The 24,250-nt window shown below is 49.4% G+C and overlaps 4 protein-coding genes across 13 annotated transcripts in view; 1 reads left to right on the top strand and 3 right to left on the bottom strand.

Annotated features, from left to right (window-relative positions):
- The window catches only part of si:ch73-264p11.1 (uncharacterized protein LOC100000923 homolog), a 3,986-nt gene extending 1,919 nt beyond the window's left edge, over positions 1–2,067 (bottom strand). The window contains exon 1 of the mRNA XM_057013005.1: positions 1,740–2,067. The gene's annotated coding sequence lies outside the window, so the exon portion shown is untranslated. The remainder of the gene's footprint in view (positions 1–1,739) is intronic.
- Positions 684–4,809, top strand: lipib (lipase, member Ib). Of its 2 annotated transcripts, XM_057012992.1 has the most exons (12): positions 684–853; positions 959–1,117; positions 1,780–1,885; positions 2,425–2,816; positions 2,883–2,991; positions 3,057–3,158; positions 3,311–3,400; positions 3,508–3,675; positions 3,748–3,837; positions 3,923–4,031; positions 4,115–4,288; positions 4,382–4,809. In XM_057012992.1, exons 3-12 carry the CDS (start codon positions 1,834–1,836, stop codon positions 4,464–4,466), a joined length of 1,371 nt encoding a protein of 456 aa, XP_056868972.1. In that variant the 5' UTR covers positions 684–853; positions 959–1,117; positions 1,780–1,833; the 3' UTR covers positions 4,467–4,809. The 2 variants fall into 2 exon arrangements, with proteins under 2 accessions (XP_056868972.1, XP_056868971.1); XM_057012991.1 differs by having other exon boundaries at positions 3,508–3,837.
- A 751-nt stretch (positions 4,810–5,560) lies between these two features.
- zgc:112982 (uncharacterized protein LOC503771 homolog) lies at positions 5,561–12,845 on the bottom strand. Of its 2 annotated transcripts, none has more exons than XM_057012980.1 (10): positions 12,307–12,845; positions 10,994–11,624; positions 10,052–10,783; positions 7,237–7,406; positions 7,042–7,165; positions 6,885–6,957; positions 6,687–6,808; positions 6,517–6,619; positions 6,334–6,427; positions 5,561–5,854 (listed from the first exon to the last, which is right to left on the bottom strand). In XM_057012980.1, the coding sequence occupies exons 2-10, from the start codon at positions 11,509–11,511 to the stop codon at positions 5,841–5,843; spliced, it is 1,950 nt and encodes a 649-aa protein (XP_056868960.1). In that variant the 5' UTR covers positions 11,512–11,624; positions 12,307–12,845; the 3' UTR covers positions 5,561–5,840. The 2 variants fall into 2 exon arrangements, with proteins under 2 accessions (XP_056868960.1, XP_056868961.1); XM_057012981.1 differs by lacking the exon at positions 12,307–12,845 and adding an exon at positions 12,073–12,294.
- Positions 12,846–12,984: 139 nt separating this feature from the next.
- LOC130513838 (MAP7 domain-containing protein 2-like) lies at positions 12,985–23,880 on the bottom strand. Of its 8 annotated transcripts, none has more exons than XM_057012982.1 (17): positions 23,608–23,858; positions 22,766–22,849; positions 22,489–22,542; positions 21,678–21,838; positions 19,506–19,653; positions 18,167–18,256; positions 17,255–17,344; positions 16,975–17,093; positions 16,722–16,795; positions 16,404–16,609; positions 16,128–16,266; positions 15,853–16,033; positions 15,674–15,778; positions 15,490–15,553; positions 15,050–15,191; positions 14,500–14,760; positions 12,985–14,426 (listed from the first exon to the last, which is right to left on the bottom strand). In XM_057012982.1, the coding sequence occupies exons 1-16, from the start codon at positions 23,639–23,641 to the stop codon at positions 14,505–14,507; spliced, it is 1,947 nt and encodes a 648-aa protein (XP_056868962.1). In that variant the 5' UTR covers positions 23,642–23,858; the 3' UTR covers positions 12,985–14,426; positions 14,500–14,504. The 8 variants fall into 8 exon arrangements, with proteins under 8 accessions (XP_056868962.1, XP_056868964.1, XP_056868963.1 ...); XM_057012984.1 differs by having other exon boundaries at positions 16,975–17,069; XM_057012983.1 differs by having other exon boundaries at positions 14,500–14,739; positions 23,608–23,840.
- Between the last annotated feature and the right edge of the window lie 370 nt (positions 23,881–24,250).

The raw sequence follows: 24,250 nt of genomic DNA, 5'->3' as shown, positions 1-24,250 counted from the left end.
TGATCAGTGTGGTCGACAAGTGAGGGGGGGAAAGACGATACAGACAGGCGGTTTAACAGGAAGTCTTTAACAGGAAGTTTTAAGGTCGAATATTTAAACAGTGGTAGAGAAAGAATAGCATCACTTGAACACCTTATCTATCAGTTCATGACTATTTCTACTATCTTGCCACAGTTTTGCAGTGATTCTATATTTTAATAGGAGTTTTTTTTATTTATTCACAGAGCCAATAAAGGTTGAGAGAGTTTCACGTTGTTGTTCAGCTGCTGAGAAATCGTGCATACGCAACTGGATCAGATCTTAAATCACATATGTTCAAAACGGGACGGATCGTGTTTAAGTAACACAACTACCAGTGTTGTATTTTACATAAACTGCTGCAGAGGAACCCGTGGAGATGTTGTCAGAATGCTGTTTCTCGGAGAGATAAAATTAAAAAGGGGAAGAATTTTCTGAGAAGTCAGAGGACGTAAAAGCATTTCGGAGGAAAACGTGCTGGCTGCTGGAGCGTGAGCTGACGGGACGGTAAACTGGGGCCTGAGGCCCAGCAAACACTCACAGCAAAACAACCCACCACACCACACCACACTAACCATGACCGGCACACCCCCCCCCCCCCCCCCCCCGCAAGACAGCCATAAACCAACACACACACACACACACACACACACCACACACACACACACTCGCCACTGTCAGCAAAACACCTGTTTTTGAGTCCTTGGAGGCGGCGTCGCCCAGTTGGGAGCTAGTAAAATACTAACTACTCATTTCTCCTATAGGTGGCGCTGTACTCTGCAACCAGCTGAGGTGAAGCGTGAAAGACCCGATAGACCCTCAAATCTGCAGAACTGTGAGCGTTTACACACGTGCACACACATTGCTCGTTCCCTTTACTTCGACACTACATTTGTCTCACTACCTCGTCTCTTTTTATTTGCTGTGTTTTGATGGAAAGATTGGCCCAAACAGTCCTTTGTACACACGCACAGCAGCAAAAGTGTGAAGACAAGAGGAAATCTCCTCATCTGATCTGCAGCAGAATGACTTTTGCTGATTATCGGGCAACATTTCCCTGAATCCTGGAAATTTGATAACTTTTCCTAACATTTTTCAGGTGAGTGCAGCAAAGCTGGGTCCAAAGCTGTTCTGACTGAATGACTGATGCTGATACTGTTTTACTTCTGTAATTATAATCTCTTGACCCACTCTCGGATCCGTTGAATCATGTGACCCGGGAGGGGGCGTGGCTTCTGTCTAAGCTCTTTAACTGTCAGGACAGTGTGGCCATTTTATGACCTTTTACCTGACGGCTGATCAGTCAGTCACGTCTCTTTCAGGTCAGCAGCGTCTCCGAAATAGAAAAGCAAGAAGAAAAATCCTGCTGGGTCTCATTTTCAGATGCACGTTCACCAGTTTGTGTGCTGGTTGTTAAATTACAGGCTGCTCAGCATCTGCTGGGCTTTTTTTTAGCATCGCTGCTGTGGTTCCCATCCCTGATTGCCTATAATCACAGTTGGTTCCCTCACTAATCAGCAGCGACCAGCAACAGTTGGTCTTTGCTGCGTAGTTTCTCCACCACACTCTGTTATTATGGACTTTTCAGGTCCGTTTCTGCTCCGACTGGTTCTGTCTGAGATTTTCCCGCGACGTGACGCAGATCAGGACCCAGATTCTAACCTCTTTTATTCCTCGCCCTCCGCCCCTTCCTCACCTTCTCCATCCTTCCAGACTCTTACCGTAACAGTTGACACCTCCCTCCCTCCTTCCCTCCCTCAGACCTCCTTCTCCTGCTCTCGTCTTCACGTCACAACGTCTCCGCTTGGAGGAAGGATGAGGTGCCGTAAACTCCTGGCTCTGCTCGGACTCCTCGTGCTCTGTGAAGGTGAGAGAAACGCTGCAAACGTCCCTCAAAGCTTGTATCTGCTTGGCTGCTCCGAAGGCTGAGAGAGATTCAAAAATGAGGTTAAAATGATTTTGCTTTCAAGTCTTCAGGAACTTAAACAGTGCGGCTGCAGACAGACAGCTTAGTGAAGAGAAGGAACAGATTATTCAAAGTTAGCCCTCCATCTGCTCCACTATCCTCTCTCTTTCTCTCTCTCTCTCTCTCACACACACACACAGGATGTTTTTATAGCAGCCTGATTCTATTCCGGGCTTCGTGGCGTCACACTAATGACTCAGAGCGGTTTATTTGTCAGCAGCTCAAGACTTTAGCCTGAGTGCTGATGTGCTGACTGGTTTGTTGATGCCTGTTTTTCTGGTTCAAATATCACTGAGAGGCAACAGCCGGGTCGGTCTGAAGAGGCCACTTACCAGTGTTTCCAGCCCCACGACCCCTCTGAGGGACGTCATGTTGAAATGAGAGTCTGGTCCAACACGGTTTCAGCCGGTCACTGTTTCTCCTCTGTGTCCGGTACTCAGGTCAGGACCAGAGCGGGTCGGGGGGGTCATGTGATAACTTCACGGACCTCGACCTTTCTCACTGCTTCCTCGGAACCAGCCTGTACGTCCGGCTGCTGCTCTACACCCGCTCCAACCTGGACTGTGGCCGTGAGCTCAGGCACCAGCGCCTGTCTGAGCAGCCGCTCTTCAACGCCTCCCGTCCCACCGCCTTCGTCATCCACGGCTACAGGCCCACCGGAGCGCCCCCCATCTGGATAGACCACATCGTCCACCTGCTGGCCAAGCAGGACGACATGAACGTCATCGTGGTGGACTGGAACAAGGGCGCCGCCAACCTCAACTACTTCACCGCCGTCACCTACACCAGACAGGCCGCCCACAACCTGACTGGTTTCATCCTCGCGATGCAGGTGAGGAGCTGGGGGGTCCGAGTGTCTCGGCGAGGACACGTGTGTCCTAACCTGGTGTCTCTGCAGGAGGAGGGGGCGTCGCTGAGCTCGGTCCACCTCATCGGCGTCAGTCTGGGGGCTCACCTGGCTGGATTCGTGGGAGCAAACCTGAAGGGGAAGATTGGCCGTATTACAGGTAAAGAACAGCTGATGGGTGGAAAGAAAGCAAAAAACTCCTGATGAACCCGTCTTGTCCTTCAGGTCTGGACCCAGCCGGGCCCATGTTCACCAGCGCCACAGCGGACCAGAGGCTGGACCCCTCGGACGCCATGTTTGTGGACGTGCTTCACACTGACATGAACTGTGAGCTTCTGACTTTTAACTGCCGAATTGTGTATCAGTAAATGTCTCATAAGTTAAGCGTAAAAACGGGCATCAAAGGGTTTTTGATCCTGGAAGTATCTAAATCTCTGTAACGAACGTCATTAACGGGGTTTTCTTTTTTGTCTGTGAAGCATTCGGGCTGAGAGGAGCTCATGGTCACATCGACTTTTATGCCAACGGTGGCGTCGACCAACCCGGGTGTCCGAAAACCATCTTTGCAGGTACATAAACAACCGTACTTCCAACTATTTTCTATCTTTGTGAGGACTTTCCTGCTCCTCCCTCATGTACAAACCCGCGCTAACAGCTCCTGGGTCTCCTCCCACAGGTAAATCGTATTTCGTGTGTGACCACCAGCGCTCCGTCTTTCTCTACCTGTGCGCTCTGAACCGAACCTGCAGCCTCACGGGCTACCCCTGCTCCTCCTACAGCAGCTTCCTGGAGGGGCAGTGCCTGCAGTGCGAGGCCTTCCGACCCGCTTCCTGCCCCGTGCTGGGTAGGTGGCGCCACAAGCCCCGGTCTGACGTTGCTGATGGAGGTCTGACCACCTGCGTGATGTCACCTGCAGGTTACGATCTGAGCCGGTGGAGGGACACGCTGCTGAAGCTTGGACAGACCAGAGTCTTCTTCAGCACCACGGCGACGCTGCCCTACAGGAGTGAGTCTGCAGAACATCTCGTCTGCTCATGCAAGCTGGATTCCTCCTGGACGACTTTGCTTTTGTTTCTGTCCTGCATGAGTAGAGCTGAGTTATCGGGTGGACATGGTGACCTGGAACCAGTACCTCCGCTGGGGGGTCGTCTACATCCGCCTACACAGCGGCAGAATGTCCACTGAGGCCCAAATAGACCAGTGAGTTTGACCCACACTGGTTAAAATGCCAGTTTTGGATGTTTTTCCTGCTTTAGCTTCACTTCTCTCCTCCCTGCTGCCAGGAAGCTCCTGCGCTTCGAGCAGTACACCTCCACCCGCCTGCTGGCCCAGTTTGACGAGGACCTGCCCCAAATCCAGAAGATCTCCATGCGGATCAGCACCGGCAACGTGATCGGACCTCGCTACAAGATCCGGCTGCTGCGGATACGCTTCACTCCGCTGGACCGTCCAGAGAGGTGGGGGCAGAACCCACCTGGGGCAGGCGAGGATCATTGCTGCCCTCGGAGGCAGAAAAAGCCGTTAACTGCACCTCTCGTTCCTCTCCTCAGGTCTTTGATGTGTCGCTTTGATGTCATCATGGAGGAGAACGTGGAGGTGGCGTTTCGACCTTCGCTCTGCGACTCTCACCTTTGACCCTGAACTGGACACGCCTCTTCTTCCGTGGTAAACGGAGGTGAACGAGCTGAACTCGTGTCTGGAGGAGCTCTGCTGGACCTCCAGGCTCCTCCTGGCTGTGGAGCCGAGTGGACCTTCTGGAAGCTCGTGATGCTGCTGAACTGATCACGATGATCTTCGGGGTCTTTACACGGGATTCTTCAGGAGTTAAATGAAGATAAAAAAGAAAAGCTGCTTGTCTTTTTTTTATTTTTCCTGTACTTGCAGATCTTTTCTGCTCACACACATAACAGATGTTCTGGACTCACCATCTTCTGGTTCTGCCTCGAGTCTCTGGAAAAGAAAAAGTGAAAAAATCCAATGAGTGTGTGTGTGTGTGTGTGTGTGTGTGTTCACGTTCATGCTTTACACAACTGAAAACGGCGACTACCTCGACAGCAAAACCCACCGTTTCCCTTTCCTGTTTTAATTAACCCAGATTAGAATTTACTCACCACGAAAGCACAATTCTGGTTTTGACCAAAACGGGACAAATTTCCTGGTAGAATCACATGAAAACTGAATATTCGCACCCACAAAGCAGCTACTCAACCGTGACCTTTTGTAGTTAAACCGAAAGTAAAAGCAGCTCTAATTTTTAAGACATTTGAACCATCACTTTGTAGAAATGAGGATAAATCAGTTTTAATTTGAGTTTTAATACCTTTCGGTGGCTGAAGCTTCTCCTCCTTCCTCATCCCAAAAGGTGTAAAAGTGTCTGGGAGTTTTATTCCTGGAAATAAAACCGTCTCCTCCTGGACGCCGCTGGGATGTTTGTCCAAACTAACGTTCAGATTTATATTTTGAACATAAGTTTGTGTCATGTTTTTTTTCTCTGAGAACTCAAATATTTATAAAGTATCTTCTGAAGCCTCTATTGGAAAACATGTTCAAAACCATATTTTTAAATTACGAATGGAAATAAATGTTCATTTTTATCTTCAAGAGAACAACTGTGCAGAATGAGGAAATTCCCGTAAACAAATGAGATAAAATCAGTGACTTGTAACACGCTCATTTATCATAAATCAGAATAAGTTCGTCAGTCTAGAACCAAGAATCAGACTCTGACATAAACCATCCAAATGTTTTATTCGTCACGGAATTATGATAATCTGAGAGAACGAGAGCATCAAAATAAAATTAAAGCAGATCAACTCATTTTTTATGATCAATATTGTGAAACCGTTCCAGTTCTTACAAACCTCAATCAATTTTCACAAGAACAAAAACAAGAAATAACATTTACAGTAATTAAAAGAAGCCAGATTGTTGTTTTTTTAATTTGTGTTAAACCTGGAAATTTAAGTCCCGTTCACATCATCGGCGTGTGAGTCCAACGTCTTCGTCCAATCAGGAGTTGGGACCTGCGGAGGCCAAAACACAGATAAATCAGCGGCGTGGGGCCGATCGGGGTCAAGGATTACAGGCGGATCGCCACAGAAACAATAAAAGAGGATTTGGAAGAGGCTCAGATATGAATAGAAGCTGAGCGGGAGGGTGGAAACCTTAGAAAAGTAGCAGGTCATCAGTCAGGAGACGTTAGAGGTTCTCTTACACAACCAGTTCACCCCAGAATGAACCAGCTTTAACGTCTCGCCCTTGAAGGAATCCTCCAGCCTCTTTACCGGAGGACTGATTAACGGAATTACTCGTATTTATTTAGACACAAAAACCCTCCTTTACTGTTGATAAATGACAGCTCAGTTTCTGTCCCTGACTCTAGGGGGCGCTAATGAAAACGTTGCCTGAGCTAAACAAATCAAACACAAAAGAAGAGTAACCAAGTTAGCAACAGCCTCGTGGTCTCAGCCACTTTATCCGGTAGTTTTGTGTCTCCGCCCACCTTGGAAGTTGTATCTTTTCTGGCGTCTAAACTGGTTAGCGATGCCGTAGTTTCTGCGTTGGAAGGCTTTGAACGGCCCCCCTCTCTTTGACCCCTGAAACAGGAAGGTGCCAGACCAACAATGAGCTTCAGGTCACGTGGCTGGGGGGGGGGGCGGGGTCAGAGGTCAAAGTCAGTTCTGACCATGTGGAATTCTTGTCTCCGGTGTTGCGCCGGCAGCGGAGAGAATCCTTCCGGCTCCACCATCTGATCCACTTCTTCCTCTCTGTACTCTGCACTGGTCTTACTGGAAGAAGGTTGCTGGTCGGCTCATTCGCGCGCGTCCTCACGACCTTAAACATGCTCCGTCTTACCTGGCCGGCCCTAGGGGGCGCTGCGACGTGCCGCTACCAGCTATCGTGACCTTGACGCCCTCGATCCTCTCCTGCCGCCTCCTCTCCAGGTCGTGTCTCAGGTCTCCCGGGCCTCGCACCGGCTGCGTCACCCCAACACCAAATTCCATGAAAGACATTACGGGCGAGGAAGATTCGGCGGACGACGGTGTTATTTACCGGCAGGAGGCTGGGGGAGGAGGAGGAGGGTGCCTCTTCATCCAGCAGAGAGTTCACATTTACACTGAAGCCCCTGGAGGAACGAAAACACGGAAAAGGACGCTGTGAACAAGTGTTTGTTGGTCCGTGAGGAGAAACGGGTCGGGGTTGGACGCACTGGTTAGCGCTGAACCGCTGGTTCAGAGTTAGCGTCGCTGCCTCGTCGTCTTCGTCGAAAGCGGCCGCCTGCGGAGCGGAGAAACGCTCGTTCAGGGTGAGCCCCCCTCCTCCGAAATACTGCTCTGGAAACACACGCCCGCACCTTTAAAACAGCCGTTTTGGGTCACAGAGCCCCCCTTGACCTGCAGCTGACCTTTGACATGGTGCACCAGGGTGATGATTTCCTGGGCGAAGGTGCCGGTGTGTGTCGGGGTCTCCCGGTACGTCCCAGAGTGCTCCAGCAGGGGCAGGAAGTCCAGACGCTGGCGCCCAACGTTGACGAGGTCTAGAGACAGCTGCCTGTCTGAGGAGTAACACAGCGGGCTGCAAAAAGACACAGCCCATACATTTATATAGAATAAAGAGGAGTCCCATACATTTATATAGAATAAACACAGCCCATACATTTATATAGAATAAACACGAGTCCCATACATTTATATAGAATAAACACGAGTCCCATACATTTATATAGAATAAAGAGGAGTCCCATACATTTATATAGAATAAACAGGAGTCCCATAGCTTCATATATAATAAACAGGAGTCCCATACATTTATATATAATAAACAGGAGTCCCATACATTTATATAGAATAAAGAGGAGTCCCATACATTTATATAGAATAAAGGAGTCCCATACATTTATATAGAATAAAGGAGTCCCATACCTTACCCAACACTTACCCGTCACGCGTCCCAAACACAAGTGTTAGTAATTCAACTATGAAACGCAGTCAGCGAATATAAAGTAAAAGTTCACACTTCTTTTCTATTTTTATTCATTAAAGCTTCGGTACACCACCACCACCACCACCACCATCATCGTGGTCACTCGGGGCAGCAGGTGGAGGAGCCCCTCCACCATCTAGAGCAGCCTGGTCAGGTCCACAACCACTGCAGCTCTGGCCTGACCTCCAGCTGACCTCCACGCCTCTTTGATCTCCTCCCTGTGGCCTGTGGCTGCAGTTGAGCCCTTGTTTGACTGAGGTTTGTTTTCTGGCTTGATCTCAGCGGCCGTCCATTCCAGACACATGTGTCATTAGAGACGTCCTCGATGCGTCTTCAGGACACGTCTTCAGGACACGCCTTCAGGACACGCCTTCAGGACACGTCTAAAGGACACGTCTAAAGGACACGTCTTCAGGACACGCCTTCAGGACACGCCTTCAGGACACGTCTTCAGGACACGTCTAAAGGACACGTCTTCAGGACACGCCTTCAGGACACGTCTAAAGGACACATCTTCAGGACACGCCTTCAGGACACGCCTTCAGGACACGCCTTCAGGACACGTCTTCAGGACACGCTTCAGGACACGCCTTCAGGACACGCTTCAGGACACGTCTTCAGGACACGTCTTCAGGACACGTCTAAAGGACACGTCTTCAGGACACGTCTTCAGGACACGTCTTCAGGACACGTCTTCAGGACACGCCTTCAGGACACGTCTTCAGGACACGTCTTCAGGACACGTCTAAAGGACACGTCTTCAGGACACGTCTAAAGGACACGTCTTCAGGACACGTCTAAAGGACACGTCTTCAGGACACGTCTTCAGGACACGCACGGCCCTCCTCCGGGGGTCGAGCCCCCTCACAGACCTCCACTCAAACCGCTGAAGGTGTCCCCGGAGGTGAGGAGGGGCGTTCTCCGCTCCAACATCTTCTCCAGTTCCCTTCTGGGCGTTCGCAGGTTCCGTGTTGACGCTGATGTTCCCACGTCCTCCGTGTTCAGCAGTGATGACGGTTCCTTCAGTTCTGTTGGACTTCACGTTGTCCCGTCGACAGAATCCTCCGCGTGTTCAATCCCCCCGGACTCACGCCTCCTTCCAGGCTTCAGCTCCATTAAACTGGAGCCGCTCTTCATCCACCTCCTGCCTTCAGACATGAGGGATGCAGGTGAGGGATGTTCTCCGATGTTCTTGGGAAGATCCTTGGTTCCAGTTCCTCCACATGGTGACGGTTGGCTGAGCAGTTTTAGCTGTGCAGCCACTGTACAACATCTGCTCCTGTGTCCGGTCCGGTCTTCACGCTGCTCCGTGCCGATCAGGACAGCTTTCGTTGAATGTTCCAACAGGTCCGGAGTCAAAGCTTCCGTCAGGTCCTTTTCTAAGTGATCCAGAGGAACGGAAACTTCTAATATTTGGAAGAATCTTAATCCAGAAGGGTGAAGTTATCACCCAAGAAAAGGTGCAAACGCCTCCAGTTAGAAATGTTCCGTGTTGAGATGTTCTCCTGCTGCCGGATGACGAGTTCCTCATCTCGTTCCTCATCTCAAAACGGCTCCAACGTTAAAGAAAGACTCCTTTAGAGCAGACCTTCACCAGGAGAAACATCCGAGCCACTTTCTTCCTCTTCTATCAACCATGTTGGATGTTCTGCTGTGAAAAGCAGCTTCTGTCTCCTGTCAGAACCACCAGGCGGTTACATCCGTACCATCAAATCACCTCCTGCAGCCCCGTGGACGCTGGTTCCAGGGGTCCGTTTCTGATAGTTCTTGTTTAGTTCCCTAGATAAAGACCTTTAGCATCCGTGCCGTCCTCTTATTTCCCAGCTGAGAAGCTCCTGCTTGGCCTCCATCGGCCTCCCAACAGTGAAAAGTCCTCTTCTACATCCTGCTTGTGATGAAATTACTGAAACTCTTAAAGCCTCTTGATCTTGGTCCCAGAAGATCTGGCGTGTTCGTGTCATCACCTGCCCTGATTGGACCACGGTCACTTACCCCAACGCACGTCCAACATCCTCCAGCGTCCATCAGCTTCTTCGGTCTTCAAGCAGCCTTCTTCTCTTTGTTCTCCAGCTTGAGGTCCAACCACATCCGTGATCTCCTGGGCTCCCCATCCCATTCAGAGATCAATCTCCACACAATCCTCTCCACTGGAGACGCTGCCTCCGTTCAGTGTTGTTAGAAAAAGAAGTGTGAACTTTCACCTCTTACCTGAGATCACTGGAAGGAAAATGCTCTACCTGTCTTTGCTCACGGGTCGCTTCATGTCCACCTTGATGGTCATTGTCTCCTCCGCGACCACAGTCACGTTCTTAGGCTTGGCCCGGTTCCTTTCCAACATCCTCTGACGGGGCATTTTGGGGTCCAGGTCGATGGCGGGCGGAGACGGTTCCAGACTTCTGGATCTGCGGCTCATCCACGGTTGGGCTCTGCCGTCCTCGTGCCTCTCGGCCTCCGCGCTGTTGGGATTCTTATAGTGGTCTTCTGTGAAGGCTTGACCCTCCGAGCTTTGCTCTTGCTGAGGAACATCGGGGAATCCGTGAGAAGATTCCGGCATGCGAGGCTGAATCCCGTGCGGTCCGGCCCGTCCACCCTGGGCTCTGCCCTGGAAGCCGCTCTTTCCCTTTTGCTTGCCCAACATCCCAGCGTTGGGCGTGCCGTGATGTGCAGGGTTCCTCCTCGGGTCAGGATAACGGAAAGCTCTCCCATCATCTCGTCTTCCACTCGCATCCTCCCATAGGTCCAGCCTGTCTCCTGACATCCTGTAGCGCTCGGCCTGATGGGCGCCTCTGGGTCGCCCGCCATCAGAACCGTGATCTTGGCGCTCGCTGGACCGACCCCGCGACAGTTTCCTGTGGGGCCTGAAGCCGTGGTCGTGCTCAATGATAATTGGCCCCGAACTTGCTCGGGCGTCTCTTCCAAACGTGTCTCTGGCTGCGTAACGCTGCTCTTCAAACGCCTTATTTCTGTACCTGCGACAGCATAAATACACATTTTTAATTCTTTCATCTGTCGCTATCTGACGTTACAACTGCCCTAAGGAAAAAGTGTATCAGCAAAATATGGGAATCATGCACTAATCGTTAGATCTGCTCAGACATCTGAGGCCTCGTCGAGAACCAGACTAGAAGCCCTCGTTCCTCTTTTCCTCTCCTTCCCGTGTCCCCGTGCGATAGATTTACCCATGCGGATCCTCGTCCTCCTCCAGCCCTCTTTGCCTTTTAAAGACAGGACTCCTCTCCCGATGAGACTCGTCTCTCGGCCTCTCTCTGTTAGAGCTCTGGCAGTTTCTTCTTCCTCGTCCCCACCCAGCGTCCCACGTCTCCGTGCGTGAACTTGCCCTGGGGCTGGCGTCTCTGCACTTCTTCCAACTCCCGCCCTGCTCCTCTCTCCTCTTTCCCATCTTGGCCTCTTTTGGTCGGTAAGTGGATGAGAACTCTTCACCGTGGATCCTTAAAGGCGATTTAGGCGACCTCTCCCAGTTATTAAAGCCCTTGGAGTGCTCTCTGAAGCCGTCTCTGTGTCCCTCTCGGTCCTCTCTGTTGTGCAGCGGGGACGGCCTCCGGTGGTCCTCAAAGCCGACCGTGTCATAGTGAGGTGGAGGTTGTCTGTGGTAAAGTTCCTCCTGGTTGGAATGGTTGTAATGCATATAAGGATCATCCGAGAAACCTGGGGATCTTCTCTGGCTCTTTGGGTACATATTCTCTCCGAGGAAATCCAAATGTTCTGTGTGATGGTCTCTCCTGTCCAAATGATCCCTGTCCAGCTTAAGACCTTTGTAATAATACAAGTCAGATTCCTTGGAGTGGAAACCTGCAAAAATCATGAAAACCTAATTAATATAACAATATCACTTAAGGTTTGAGCCAAAATAAGGTAAAACCAATCATCTGCTTTCACTTGTGTTGTAGGGGACACGACTAAATTTTGACTAGATTCACCTGTGATCAAGGGACCTTTGTTTTGACATTTCTAACCCGGCACAATAAACTAGTTACAGATTCATATCTAGCCACACTTCTGTGATGGTGCACAGCCTTTAAAGACATTAAATCAGGACAGATCGTCTGCTGCCATCCGAGGAGGCAACAATATTCCATCTGTGGAGACCGGCTGTGTTCTAAACACAGTAAAATAAACCTTCCATATGCCGTAGAACTACTCCCTGGTTAGAATAAACACAGAAACTATCTGTAGAAAAATAATACGGACACAAGCTGCACGATGAATGGTGGAATTATGGTTTGTTTTGGTGATTTACCGGACTGAGCACACTTCCGCTTGAGAGCTCTAGTAGCGCTGTTTAGCTCGCTTTGCTAACATGTTAGCTGCAACTCTGGGTTGCTGGAACCAACATAGCTGAAAAAGCGCACCCACTAATTGTTAAAATGAACCCGAACCCAACATTATCGCCGTGGCTTAAGGCCGACCGAGAAGTGCCAACGTCTTTGGAGTCCAAAGCTAATTAGCAGCTAGCGGTGCGCAGTTGTCTTACCTTAGTAAAGACACGCGGCTTCACGCGGCTAAAGTGAAATAAGACGATCAGAAACACCTAAATATGTCGCAAAATAACGGTTTTAATTGAAGAACGCAAATACATTTAAGATCTTCAACAAAGAGAGGGCAAAAGTGCGGAGTTTAAAAGGGTACAGTTTCCAAAATTCCCGTGTTGGCATTTAAGCAGCTAGCGCGTTCATCCCGCCGGAAGTAGAGCAGATCCGGAACTCCCATCCGATAATTTCAAAGTAAAAGTACAGATATCACTAAAACTATACGTATAATAACATGGCATACAAGAGTGCTTCTTTATTATAACTAATTTTAGAATTGTATTTGAAGACTTTTTCTTTTCTTTTCTTAACCATCTCTGAGCCAAAAACTGTCCACTTGTATCGATTCGAGTGAGACTTAATGACGTGTAAAACCTAAAGACAAAACAGGTTTTGGTTCCTTCCCAGTGGATAACTTGTATAAAAAGTATTATTATTATATTAGTGCAGCATAAAACATCCCACCGTTACATTTAACTATAAATCTGCTGCATTGAGTCGTGTAGTACATTTGTTTGTGAACAACTTTTTACTGTATTAAATATATGTTGTCCTATTGATAAACCAATATTGTATGGCTGCCTTCATTACTCATGTTTATTTAGCCAACTCATTAACACGGATGTCGTGATGAGGTTTATTATTTTTATCATTATTATCCATGCACCACATTTACAGTATATTCCACCAAGCTGCAGTGTCAGTTAGGTAATATCAAGATAAACATGACGCCCTTCATTTTTATTTCATTTACAACTGGACCAAGGAGACCCTCAGGATCACAGGTTTTCTTGGAATCTTGAAGAATAATGAGTTAGAATGGAGAGAAAGAGATAAAAACAGAGCTCAAGTTTGCAGCAGTGATGAACGTAGCATTCTGAAAGAGCAGCAAAAACACTTTACCTCAAAAACATTCTTTGTTCTTTGCTTCAGGCTATCAATGATTTGGATGTGTGAACACACCCACAACCCTCTATGCGCCCCCAAAACACAAATATATCTAATATATATGATCAAATTCTTCATAACAAAGATACAGCAGTTACAATGTGCTCTAATAAAAACTGTAAAACACTGAGTTGTACCTCTCTAGTCACCAATCAATGCATAAATAATTGTTTCTGCCGCTTCCGTCCGCTAAAAATGAGTTTTAAATTAATTTCTTGCAGCTGAAAAATGTCCTTTGAACTGTGAATGTGTGCCTGCTGAGGGTGAAGGAGCCGGAGGGCGGTTAAAGGCCTCAGAGGTGATGAGCTGTGAGCGTTTGCTGAACTGGTGAGGTATATTAGAAACCGGGAGCACGAGCTGAGGTGGCTGATACAAGAACAGTGAAACACACAACTACTGTAAGTGCACACTATTAACTGCAGCTAGCGTGGTTACAGTCGGTGCAGACCTTCACACCATGTTTTCTTCTCTTCATTTACTAAATTTGGACCTGTCCCTGAAAAACAAGCAGCAGGGTGGTTATATCAGTTGCTGAGGATGGGAGGAACCATCGAACACGCACAGCTACGACCATAAACAGCCCTACTGGCTCTTCCTATCACTGGTGTCTGATTCAGATCTTCCCTGACAGATTTCTCCACCCGGACGCGTTTATTTACACTTTTACAAAAGCACGATGAAAGCCGATGACGCCGCTGTCATGGTTTAGTGCAGATGAGCAGTGCTGCTTTACACAGGACAGATGTGGTTCAGAGGAGTTCAGGGTGGGAGCAAACACAGTGTCAGAGGAGCGAGGGAGGAAATGAGCTGAGGAATATGGGTTTAGGACAGCAATCCCCACCAACCTTCCATCTACCCTAAGACATCATGATGACACCGCGGTGCCTTAAAAATACCCACATTTACGCAACTGTGTAGAATTTTTTTGTGTTTTTTTTTTGGGAGCAAAATTGGTCCATCTGCACTGCTTCAAAATGCCAAGAAAGGTCCGCGGATGCAGATGTGTGACGTCTGCCCCTGGTGGAGATGACGGCTGTTGATGCTGGAGTGGCTGCAGACAGAGATGACGGCCTCTCGGACGGTTCCTCCACATGGGAGATTCTACGGAACCTTCCGGCTGGTAAAAAAGAAAAAAAAAGAAGCGTTAGGCTTTTGTTTTTATACGTAATCTGAAGGCGCTGTGTGGGTACCTGTCCTACTGGACGTCCAGCTTGCTCGGCCCGACGCTGCACATGAGCTGGGAGGATTCGGCGCTGCATGCTTGGATCAGCAGGTTCTTGTTGAGGTCCCCGACCCCACTGCTGGCCTGCACCTTCGGGTAGGTGGGGGTTTGCGTGCTGTGGCGTCCTGGAGCCTCCAGGTCCAAGACGTGTTCCTCCATGACGGGTGAGAAGTCTTGAGCGCTCGCTTGCTCCTCCCTAGAAACTGGACTGATGGATACAGATGGAGAACTTAAAGACACGATGGTGACAGAGATAAAATAACAGCGTATGCAATTAATTCATCCCGTTAACAATTCCAGCTCAAGATTCATTTATATACTGGAGAAAATCTTGACCACGGACGCTTTCTACAAAACTGCGGAAGCAGTCTGGGATGAAATGAGATGCAAGACACTGAAAAGAAGACAGACAGACATGTGGGGTTCAAATCTATGTTGATAGTCTCAAGTAAAACCCAGAATGTGGTAAAAATGCCACAGAACGGCTGAGACAGTGTCTCTTCTGAGAGACGCCTTACCTGACGTCCATGGACTGGACGCCATCAGACAGCTCGTCCACGCAGCTCTTGGTCTCCAGGGATCCCAGCGTGATGACGGGGGCCTCGGCTGGGGAGCCAGCCTCCTCCTCCGGGTGGACTATTAGGTCCGTCCTCGTGTCAGCTGCAGACGCAAAAACAAACCTTGAGGCTGCGTTTCCAGGTCCACTGACATTAAAGTTCTTTCTGCTGCAAATGACGATGGACATTTTCAAGATGCAATTTGTGGTAGTAACATCTTAAAAACGAAGCATTTTTTTAGTTTAACTTCCTTATGGGGACTCAAACGCGACGCCACCAGCAGCTGGCAGTGTTGCCCCCAACTGTCGAACACTGCTGAGTCACGCTGCAGCTCCTTCGGGCCGGACAAGCGACGACAGAGAACCACGGGTCAGGAAATGACATCATCGGGGATGACGAACCTCCAGCCGTGGGAAGAGGCTCCACTTCACTTTTTCGTGTTCGCTTCATGATCTCCTCGATTCTCTGGGGAACCAAATGAAAACCCCTCAGTGTTGCTCAGCAAACTCTAAAATGCTGTTGATACAGGGCGCGACCCGACTGCCACAGTGACCCGTGGAAATTGGAGATGTGGATCTCTGGTACCTTCTTCCTCTGCAGCCTCTCCTGCTCCTCCTGGATGTGCAGCAGCTCCCGCTCCTGCCTCTTCCTCTCCGCCTCCCTCTGAGCTCTCAGGAAAGCCTCCTCCCTCTGAAACACACCCCAGGTTCTAAAGGACGTCTCACGTTGCTGCGACATCCATGGTGAGGAGAATGCACAGGAACCTCTTTGTCCAGCTGATCCTGCATGTCCTTCCACCGTTGCTCCTTCTGCCGTCTCTCTTCATCCTCCCTGGTCCTCCTCTCCTCCTCCTGCCTCACCCTCTCCTCCTCGGCCTGCTGGGCGGCCCTCTCCTGGCGCTCCCTCGCCTCCTGCAGCCTCCTCTGCTCCTCCTCAGCCCTCAGTCTGGATCAACGCATCAGGTTATGAGCTTACATTTTAGAGCAGTTGTTGACCCAAGTGGCCACTCAGAGATCTGATTTGGGTTCTCTCTACGCGCCTCTCCTCCTCCTGACGCTCTCTCTCCTCCTGCTCCTTTTGTATCCGAGCCAGACGCCGTCTCTCTGCCAGCAGTCGGGACGCCTCCTCAGCATCTGTGGTTCCGGCAGCGCTCCGGCCTGTCGCTGTGACTGGAGAGTCTGTGTGAGAGAGAGGTCCAAGATGAGCAGAAACACAGGTCGAGGAGCATCTTACGGCCATAAAACCTGGGGCCACCTACTGGACTTAACTTGGCTGATGTTTATCTTTTTATAAAACCATTAGATGAAGACCTCACCTGCGGTCAGTTCTTTGCTGCTGGACTTGGGCATCTTTTTCTCCGATGTCTCCGATTTGGTTTTCCTCTCCAGGCTGCTGTGACCTTTGAGCTCGGCGTGACCCCTGTCCTCAACACTGGGAGTGGTGGCCCTCTGCCGGAGTGGGGAGGGAGGGTACTGGCCGGGGGAACAGGGGGACTGGGCGGGACTCCTGGTTGACCTCACCCTGACAACCAGCACAGCCATCATCATAGCTCACAGGCTCTCAGTGGTGAAGTGAGTCTGTGTGTGTGTGTGTGTGTTGTGTGTGTGTGTGTGTGTGTGTGTGTGTGTGTTACCGTTTTGGTGTGGCCGGGCCCTTGCTATTGGACCTGAAGGATGAGCTGCGGGCTGGAGCGTTTGGAAACTCACCCTGTGGGTCATATTAACAAATATTACAGTAGAAACACAACACTCATCAAACAATTGACATTAAAGCGTTTTGAACATATCAGCTGTGTGACGAAAGAGTGAATTCCCATTAGAAAAATGTTGCGTTTTGTGTTTGAACTGCCGTATGTTTGATATGAAGATTTTCACGTGGGGCCTCACAGTGGGTGTTTTAGCTCTGGACGTCTCCTCAGGAAATCCAGCTGTGCTCCTGCGGTTGGAGGAACTTCTGTAGGTTTTATGGTCTTTGGGTGAAGCTGTTCGATGGGACACAAAGGACACTGGTGGGTCACGTCAAACACACAAAAAGATGTGGACAGAGACGGTGAAAAGAACACATCGTCGGGTCATTTAGGCCATTTGAGATTTAAATTTAAAGCAACAGTCGTCTCAGATTCTATCCACTCGGCATTTATCTTTTATTTCTAGAGGCTTCTCTCACCTCTCTCTGATGAATGGATGGCAGACGAAGAGCTGGAAAGCTCTTTGCTGACTGGCGGATCCATCGCAGGTGGAGACAGGAAGTCACCAACTATCAATAGAACACACATAAATCCCTCAGGCAGACGCACCAGACCAACCAAGATGACCTCAAAACAGACACTGGTCACAGCACAGGCAGAGGAAAGAGCAGGCAGGACGCAGCCCTGCAGCCGATCGATGAGCCACACGGGTGTCTGAATTCATTAACGCTGATGATGAACGGGAGAAATGAGGCGCACACACTCCACTTCCTCATGAAATGGAGGATGGCGACACGGACACGGCTGCTCCAGAAGGCAGAGAATCACCATCATGCTGTAAACTAACAACTTTAAACTCAACTTTTGATCCTCCGACAAACGTAAGTAGCAGTGGAAACCTAATAAATAATCGTTAAAGATTGGAACAAACAGCAAATGCCCGTCAGATTGGTTCTTGGTGATGGAGAGAGTGAAAATGAGAGGAAAATAGTGAGACCCCTCCCAGGTTTGAGCAGTGCAACTGTGCGATTGTGAGAGTTGTGACGTGGATTTTACTGTAATGTGTAGGTGGGGTCTAAATAGGTGCACAGTGTGTGTGTGTGTGTGTGCATGTGTTGGCTAATGAATGCGTCCAAGATAAGGGACCTTTAATGGTGGCTTTAACATTAAAATCTAAAGAGCATTTCTACAGTTAGTAACTGATCACTGAAGAATCATTAAAAGCACATTACTGCACAATAATACACAACATGCACAAACACACACACACACACACACACACACAGAGTAAACATGCTCCGGGATGATAAAGAACTGATGTGACAGCAGGTGAGACAGCAGCATCAGAGGCAGCGGGAAACATGGGACACGCAGGATCATGTGATCTATACCGTTGCAGGATTGCCTGGTGCAGGAAGCAGCAGAGAGCTCATTGGGCAGGGCGGAGCCAATGGCGTGGGAGGGTGGGGTCTTAGGGTTACCTGGGCAGCAGGTGAAGCACAGCGCAGAAGCAAAGCGTTACACACTCGCAGGTCTGTATCTCTGTCAGGGACAATCAGATAACAACTGCCTCCATCTCTCTCTCACACACACACACGCACGCAGACACACACTAAAATGACAAATGTACAAACAATCCGATAACAGACATCAGCTGCCGAGTGACGCAGGCAACAAAGAGGTGGCGAATAGGACAAAAAGAAACCTTCATGCTGGAGAGGAAAGGAAAGGAGCTGCAGCAGCGTCCAGAAAAGCTGTGGCCATCACATCACAGCAGCCAGCTGGTGCAGCCGTGGAGCCAAAGCTAACGCTAACGCTAACACATGTGGCTCACAGCAGCAGACATGATAATAACAACCCTGGTGAACACACTCCCGGGGGCCGCTGGCTCAATATAAACCTCTCTTCATGACACCAGGCGCCTCCAAACACAGGCATCACGTTGGGTTTCTCATTTCTGGTCCCACACTGCAGGCGGAACGTCTCTGTCCTCCGTAAGATGAGATGATCCCGTTTCTGCTGCAGTGAGCGCTACGAAGGGCCCGACGGGGCCAGAACCGCCTCCCTGCGTCTGAGCAGAGCCAGGACCACACGTCTGCCGGGTGCACCTCAGTCCCAGGTCTGGCCCAGCTGATGGCTGCCATCAATTATTGAAGGTGTTAGAAATGCTCCACAGGATTCAGCGCCCGAGGGGCAGAACCGTGGCGTCGTGCTGGCGAACAGGACGTCCGAATGTCTCAGGGAACAGGGGGATGATGGGAAATGGCAAAATAGAGATGTAATTCAGAGTGACGGATGTTTATGTGTGGCCTTGGCGGTTTCAAGGTTGATGTTAGGCTCCAGTGGGAATGAGCCTCCACTCAGGCAAAAATACAGCCCCACCACACACGCACACACGCACACACACACATTAAACCATGACTTTAAATCACACCAGGTGGCACGGAGACAGAAAGACGTCCGTGGAGCTGCTAACGTTCAGAGACAAAGCGCAGAGCAGCTCCTGCACTGCAGCCTCCACACCCTTTTCCATCCGATGACCTCCTCCTTTCTTCTTCTGCTACTCTTCATTCTTACATCACCGGCTCCTCAGCTTTGTCGCCATCCTTTTCCTCACACCATCCCCCTCTACCTCTCCCCTTGACCTCCACGCCTCTCCAGCAGCCCTGTACTCAGGTTTACATCCCGAAGCAGCCACCAGCCACCACCCCCCCCCCCCGTCGTACTCACCCTCCACTCCGTCAGGCGGTCCTCCCCATGTCCATCGCTTAGGCCTGTGTTCCAGGTGGTCTCGGGTCTCTCCCCCTCCTCCTCCTCCTCCTCCTCCTCGCCTCTCGTTGCCTCCGGCTCTCTTGCGGACCAGAGCCTCCAGCCTCTCCTGCTCGTTGCGTTCAGAAACAGGAAAGAACAGAGACTCTCTCACTGAGCCATCGCTACGGCGACGGGCGCCTGGCGATGCGCTCGGCTGCGCCATGGTTACCGCATCCGACAGCAGCAGCAGCAGCAGCAGCCACGCCCGTGTTCGCTTCTCTGTCCCGGGTCTGCCGGCGACCGCACAGATCCACGGCTCAACTGTCACAGCGCAGCAGCTCTGCTCCGTCTGCTGCTGCTCCGTCTGGGCAAAGCTGACTCCCTCCTCTCCTCTACCTCACACCCGCCCCCCATCTCTCCCTCCCTCCCTCCCTCTCTAATAACATCTCACACCACAGTGTGTGTGTGTGTCTATCTATCTATCTATCTATCTATCTATCTATCTATCTATCTATCTAGCTATCTATCGATCTAGCTAGCTATCTACTAGCTAGCGATCGAGCCATCGACCGACCCATCCAGCCAGCCATCATCCACCCAGCCAGCAGCCAGCCATCCAGCATCGACCTACCTACCCAGCCATCCATCGACCGACCTACCCATCCAGCCATCTACCTACCTACCCACCATCCATCTACCTACCGACCCATCCAGCCAGCATCCAGCCAGCCATCATCCATCCATCCAGAAGCATCCATCCATCATCCAGCAGCCATCCATCTACCTACCTACCCATCCATCCATCCATCCATCCATCCATCCATCCATCCATCATCCATCCATCCATTAATCATCCATCCATCCATCATCCATCCATCCATCTACCTACCTACCCACCCATCCATCCATCTACCTACCTACCCATCCATCCATCTACCTACCTACCCATCCATCCATCATCATCCCATCTTTTCTCCATGTGTGACAGAGCAGTGCAGCTGTAAACCCTCAGTTTAATTGCAGACTTGAGATAAAGAGAGTGCTGCTCCGCCACCTCCTGCTGGGTTGGAGTCAGAGCCACCAATGCAGCTGTGCTGTCAGACAACTGTTGTGTACTGTCAACAGCAGACACACAACGTAAAGCTGACACGCGTCTCGATGTGGGAAGGAAAAAGCCACACCTCAGGACCAGGGGGGGTGGGGGTGGGGGTATGCAGAGTCACGCTCAGACTGCAGAAACGTAGAATAGAGGAGGGGTGAAATAAAGAGGGCAGGGGTGGAGGAATAAAGCCTCACAGCATCAGCAGTTTTCAGAGCTCCTCGAGCTCAAATATAAACAAAGAGCATTAAAATAGAATGTGGCAGATGCAGAACGCAGCTGATGCCTGGCAATAAAAAATAAAAACTCCATCTCCCCTCGAGCTCTCAATAGGCTTAAAATGATGTAAAACTGTGATGCTGCAACTTCAGTTGAAGAAAGAGTGAAGGAGAGAATATGAAAGGTTTCCAGGGTTTCCTTTAACATTTGAAACTGTAATGATGGTTGTTTTTATCAGCCACTTTGATCTTTATTGGACAATATTCCCAATATTTACTGCTGTAAATCAGTGTCTCCTCTTTTTTACTAAATAAATGAATATTTATGTACTATAACAATAACCTTTGAGCAGCTCGGAGTGAAGGAAAACATTAAAATGAAGTTCTTTAGCACAAATGCCGAGGTTGCTCTTTGGAAATATAAAACGTGTGTCCAAGAATCGACCATTAGTTCCAGTAAACGACACCCGATCTGCCAGCGGTGATGTCATCACCTGTGAGGCTGCCGATCGCATCATTAGGTTATGCATATGAGCGTGTGTGTGTGTGTGTGTGTGTGTGTGTGCAAACAGAGCCCTTAAATCAATATCAAGTCCCCCGACACGGTGACTCCCGCGGGTCACTGTCACAGCCTCATTAACTCTTTCTGCCGCCTCCATTCAAACACAAAAGATCATTTATTGTGGATTTCATTGAAATAACTCAAAAGGATTTTTGCTCTGACTTTTAGCATTTTGTTAGTTAATTCAAATATAAGAAACTGAAGGACGGTAGCCACGAACTGGCTCCCGCTAGTGCTGTGAATGCAGCATTAGCATAAGGGCGACCTCTGACCTTTTCTGCCTCCTGCTGCTGTCGTCTCTTCTCCTCAGCTGCAGCCCGGCGCTTCTGCTCCTTCCTCCTCTGCTCCTCCATCTTCCTCCCTCGCTCCTCGGCACAGCGGTCCAGCTGCTGCTGCGCACGCCGCTCTTTGTCCCGCAGCGCCTCCAACAGTTCTGAACGCACACATGCAAAATACCCGGAAGTATTTCTGTCTACAAACGAACCTGTCGGCTAAATGGGTCAGATGTGTCCGAAGCTGGAGGACTGTCGCAGTCTTTAGGAGCTTGATTTGAAACAGCCCCCCCCCCCGAGGCCCCCGATATGCGATGTTGTGGATAAATAAGAGCAAAATTAGCACAACTCAGTGGACACTCAGGAGCGGAATTGGGAGTTTTCCAACAATAGAGTCCCATCCCATCAGCCATTGGGGATTCCTTTTTTTAATCTTTTTTCTCGTCGTCCCTTTCAAAGTCATGTGAAGGGTGTTGGTGGTGTCCCAGCTCCAAATGGGTGAACGCGGCCCCCCCATGAACGAGACGCCAGCTCATTGCAGGGCCCAGCATTTGGGGGTTCGGTACCTTGCTCATAGGCGCCTCAGCGGCGCTCCAAAGGTGTCCTGGCGCCTCCCGCTGCTACCACAACCCTTCTGAGGTGTTTGTTTCTTCTCTCAGTTCCCTTTAAAATCTCAATAATACATTTGTTTCCTCCTTTTGCCCATTTTCTAAACACTCCACTGAACCAAAAGCATCCAAATGACGTCATAATTAAAAATGTATTCAACAACGTGTTAAAAACCCACGCGGGTGCACGACTGGACAGTTACCCTGTGCCTTCTCGTCTTCCTCCCGTTTGTCTTTTGCTAACTGTCGCCGGGTCCCTGGAGGGAGAAAAACAACATAAATGTTGCCTTTTGCGTGTTTTTCCCCAGCCTTTCATTTTGGAACACCACTGCAGTCAAGATATTTTAAACATTCTTTACACATAAAGCTGAGAGTGGATTTAATACAGTATAATATAAATGCTGTGGACAGCTGTAGTTGTGGCTGAGCGCCTGAGCAGAGCCGCTGGGTCGAGAGACCAGTGTGACAACAGCTTTTTACCTGACGGGCTGCCGTGGTCGGATGCTGATCGGCAGGGAGAAGCGTTGCGGCTGGCGGTCGGCGCCGTGTGAGGCGGGGCCAGGGCTGCGTTTGCAACACAAGACTCAGACGTGATTCATGCAGCCAAGAGGCAAACTGCTAAAAATATAGTGCTGGAGTAGAGAATATGGTCTGTGCATTTATCAATATGGGCAAAAGCCTCCCGTGCATGCAAACAGTATTTGTCATCCATCCAAATCAACCAAATCTCCTGTCAGTCAGTTTATGGGATGGATCTATTCTGCTAGGACATCACATTATGCATGAGAGCACAGCTGCACATAAATATAGACATGCACGTACACACCCCGAGAAATATATGCAAATCTCAGCTAAACTCCAAAGCAGAATGACGTTACATGCTAAAGAAAAATAATGTTAGCTTCCAATAGAGTTAAAGTGGAACGCAATGGAAGAGATGCAACGAAATTAGCTCAAGATCAAAGGTTAAAAACAGCAATCCTTTCATCTGAGGATGCTCAATACAAGTATGACATTTCAACATATTCTAAAATTTTTAACTACTATACAATTGCGCGTGTGATCACATTATCGACAACAGTGTCATTCTCAAATTACATTTATTATATAAAATATACTCAGTGTTTCGAATAGTCATGGATGTACATGGAAGTATTTGAAATCCCACCATTTACTCATCAGTTTTCCTGATAAATGACGGTTTTTCCAAATGCATGCCTGATCTTTTACAGGCAACATTGTCTCTTATCATGATGCATCCTTCTGCAAGCATATAAAAGATGATCATTTTTATCATCATCCAGGAGACGCTTCTTCCTCACCTGTCCCCGGGCAGCCTGGAGCCACCTCTGTCATCTCAGATGCCGTCGAACAAGCAGAAGGAGCGAAAAAATGCTAAAATTCCGCTGAGAACCACAAGAAAATGACTCATGAAAAGAGAGAATATGATGACGGGAGAAGCAGCGTGTTAGCCGGGCAGAGAGGGGAGGGGTGTCCGTAGGCTCCGCAGCTAGCACAGGTGGAATGACGAAGATGCTAACGGACAGGCGCTAACTGTCATATCAGAAACCAAAAATATTTCCTCACCGCACCTCTAAAATACTGTTTTTGGATTTTTTTTAACAGATTCGCGTAAAATTATAAAATTAAGATCCGTTCAGGAGGTGATTAATGTGGTTTGCTGTTTTTATTGGGCACCTGATTCATTAAGTAAACACATCGTTTAGCCACGGTCAACAGTGGGACCGCTTCACCGCTGGCTAATTTACATATTGATGCGCCACAAACCATCAGGACGCGAGTCGTCGCTGTCAAATAAGGCGGAAGAATATTAGTGACGCGACGTTATTGGGCCCCCGGATATTCACGTGGCGGCGCGCTTGATTTTTCCCGAACTCTGATTGGCTCGTAATTGGCTGCACGTGCGAGGCACAGATACTCTGAGGGGGATTACGTCATACTATA

Source organism: Takifugu flavidus, chromosome 17, assembly GCF_003711565.1.
Source record: "Takifugu flavidus isolate HTHZ2018 chromosome 17, ASM371156v2, whole genome shotgun sequence".
In the NCBI taxonomy this organism is placed as follows: Eukaryota; Metazoa; Chordata; class Actinopteri; order Tetraodontiformes; family Tetraodontidae; genus Takifugu; species Takifugu flavidus.
This window is presented reverse-complemented; position numbering and strand designations above follow the sequence as displayed.

Coding starts and splice junctions, on each gene's coding strand:
- lipib (XM_057012991.1), top strand. CDS start 1,834: ATGAGGTGCCGTAAACTCCTGGCTCTGCTCGGACTCCTCGTGCTCTGT. Junction 3,159..3,310: donor GCTTCACACTGACATGAACT/GTGAGCTTCTGA, acceptor TTGTCTGTGAAG/CATTCGGGCTGAGAGGAGCT. Junction 4,289..4,381: donor CCGCTGGACCGTCCAGAGAG/GTGGGGGCAGAA, acceptor TCCTCTCCTCAG/GTCTTTGATGTGTCGCTTTG.
- zgc:112982 (XM_057012980.1), bottom strand. CDS start 11,511: ATGTACCCAAAGAGCCAGAGAAGATCCCCAGGTTTCTCGGATGATCCT. Junction 6,809..6,884: donor CCTCCCCCAGCCTCCTGCCG/GTAAATAACACC, acceptor GGGGTGACGCAG/CCGGTGCGAGGCCCGGGAGA. Junction 6,428..6,516: donor GGAGACAAGAATTCCACATG/GTCAGAACTGAC, acceptor TTCCTGTTTCAG/GGGTCAAAGAGAGGGGGGCC.
- LOC130513838 (XM_057012982.1), bottom strand. CDS start 23,641: ATGACAGAGGTGGCTCCAGGCTGCCCGGGGACAG. Junction 16,610..16,721: donor GGCCCGGCCACACCAAAACG/GTAACACACACA, acceptor GCTGGTTGTCAG/GGTGAGGTCAACCAGGAGTC. Junction 16,034..16,127: donor GAGCGTCAGGAGGAGGAGAG/GCGCGTAGAGAG, acceptor GCGTTGATCCAG/ACTGAGGGCTGAGGAGGAGC.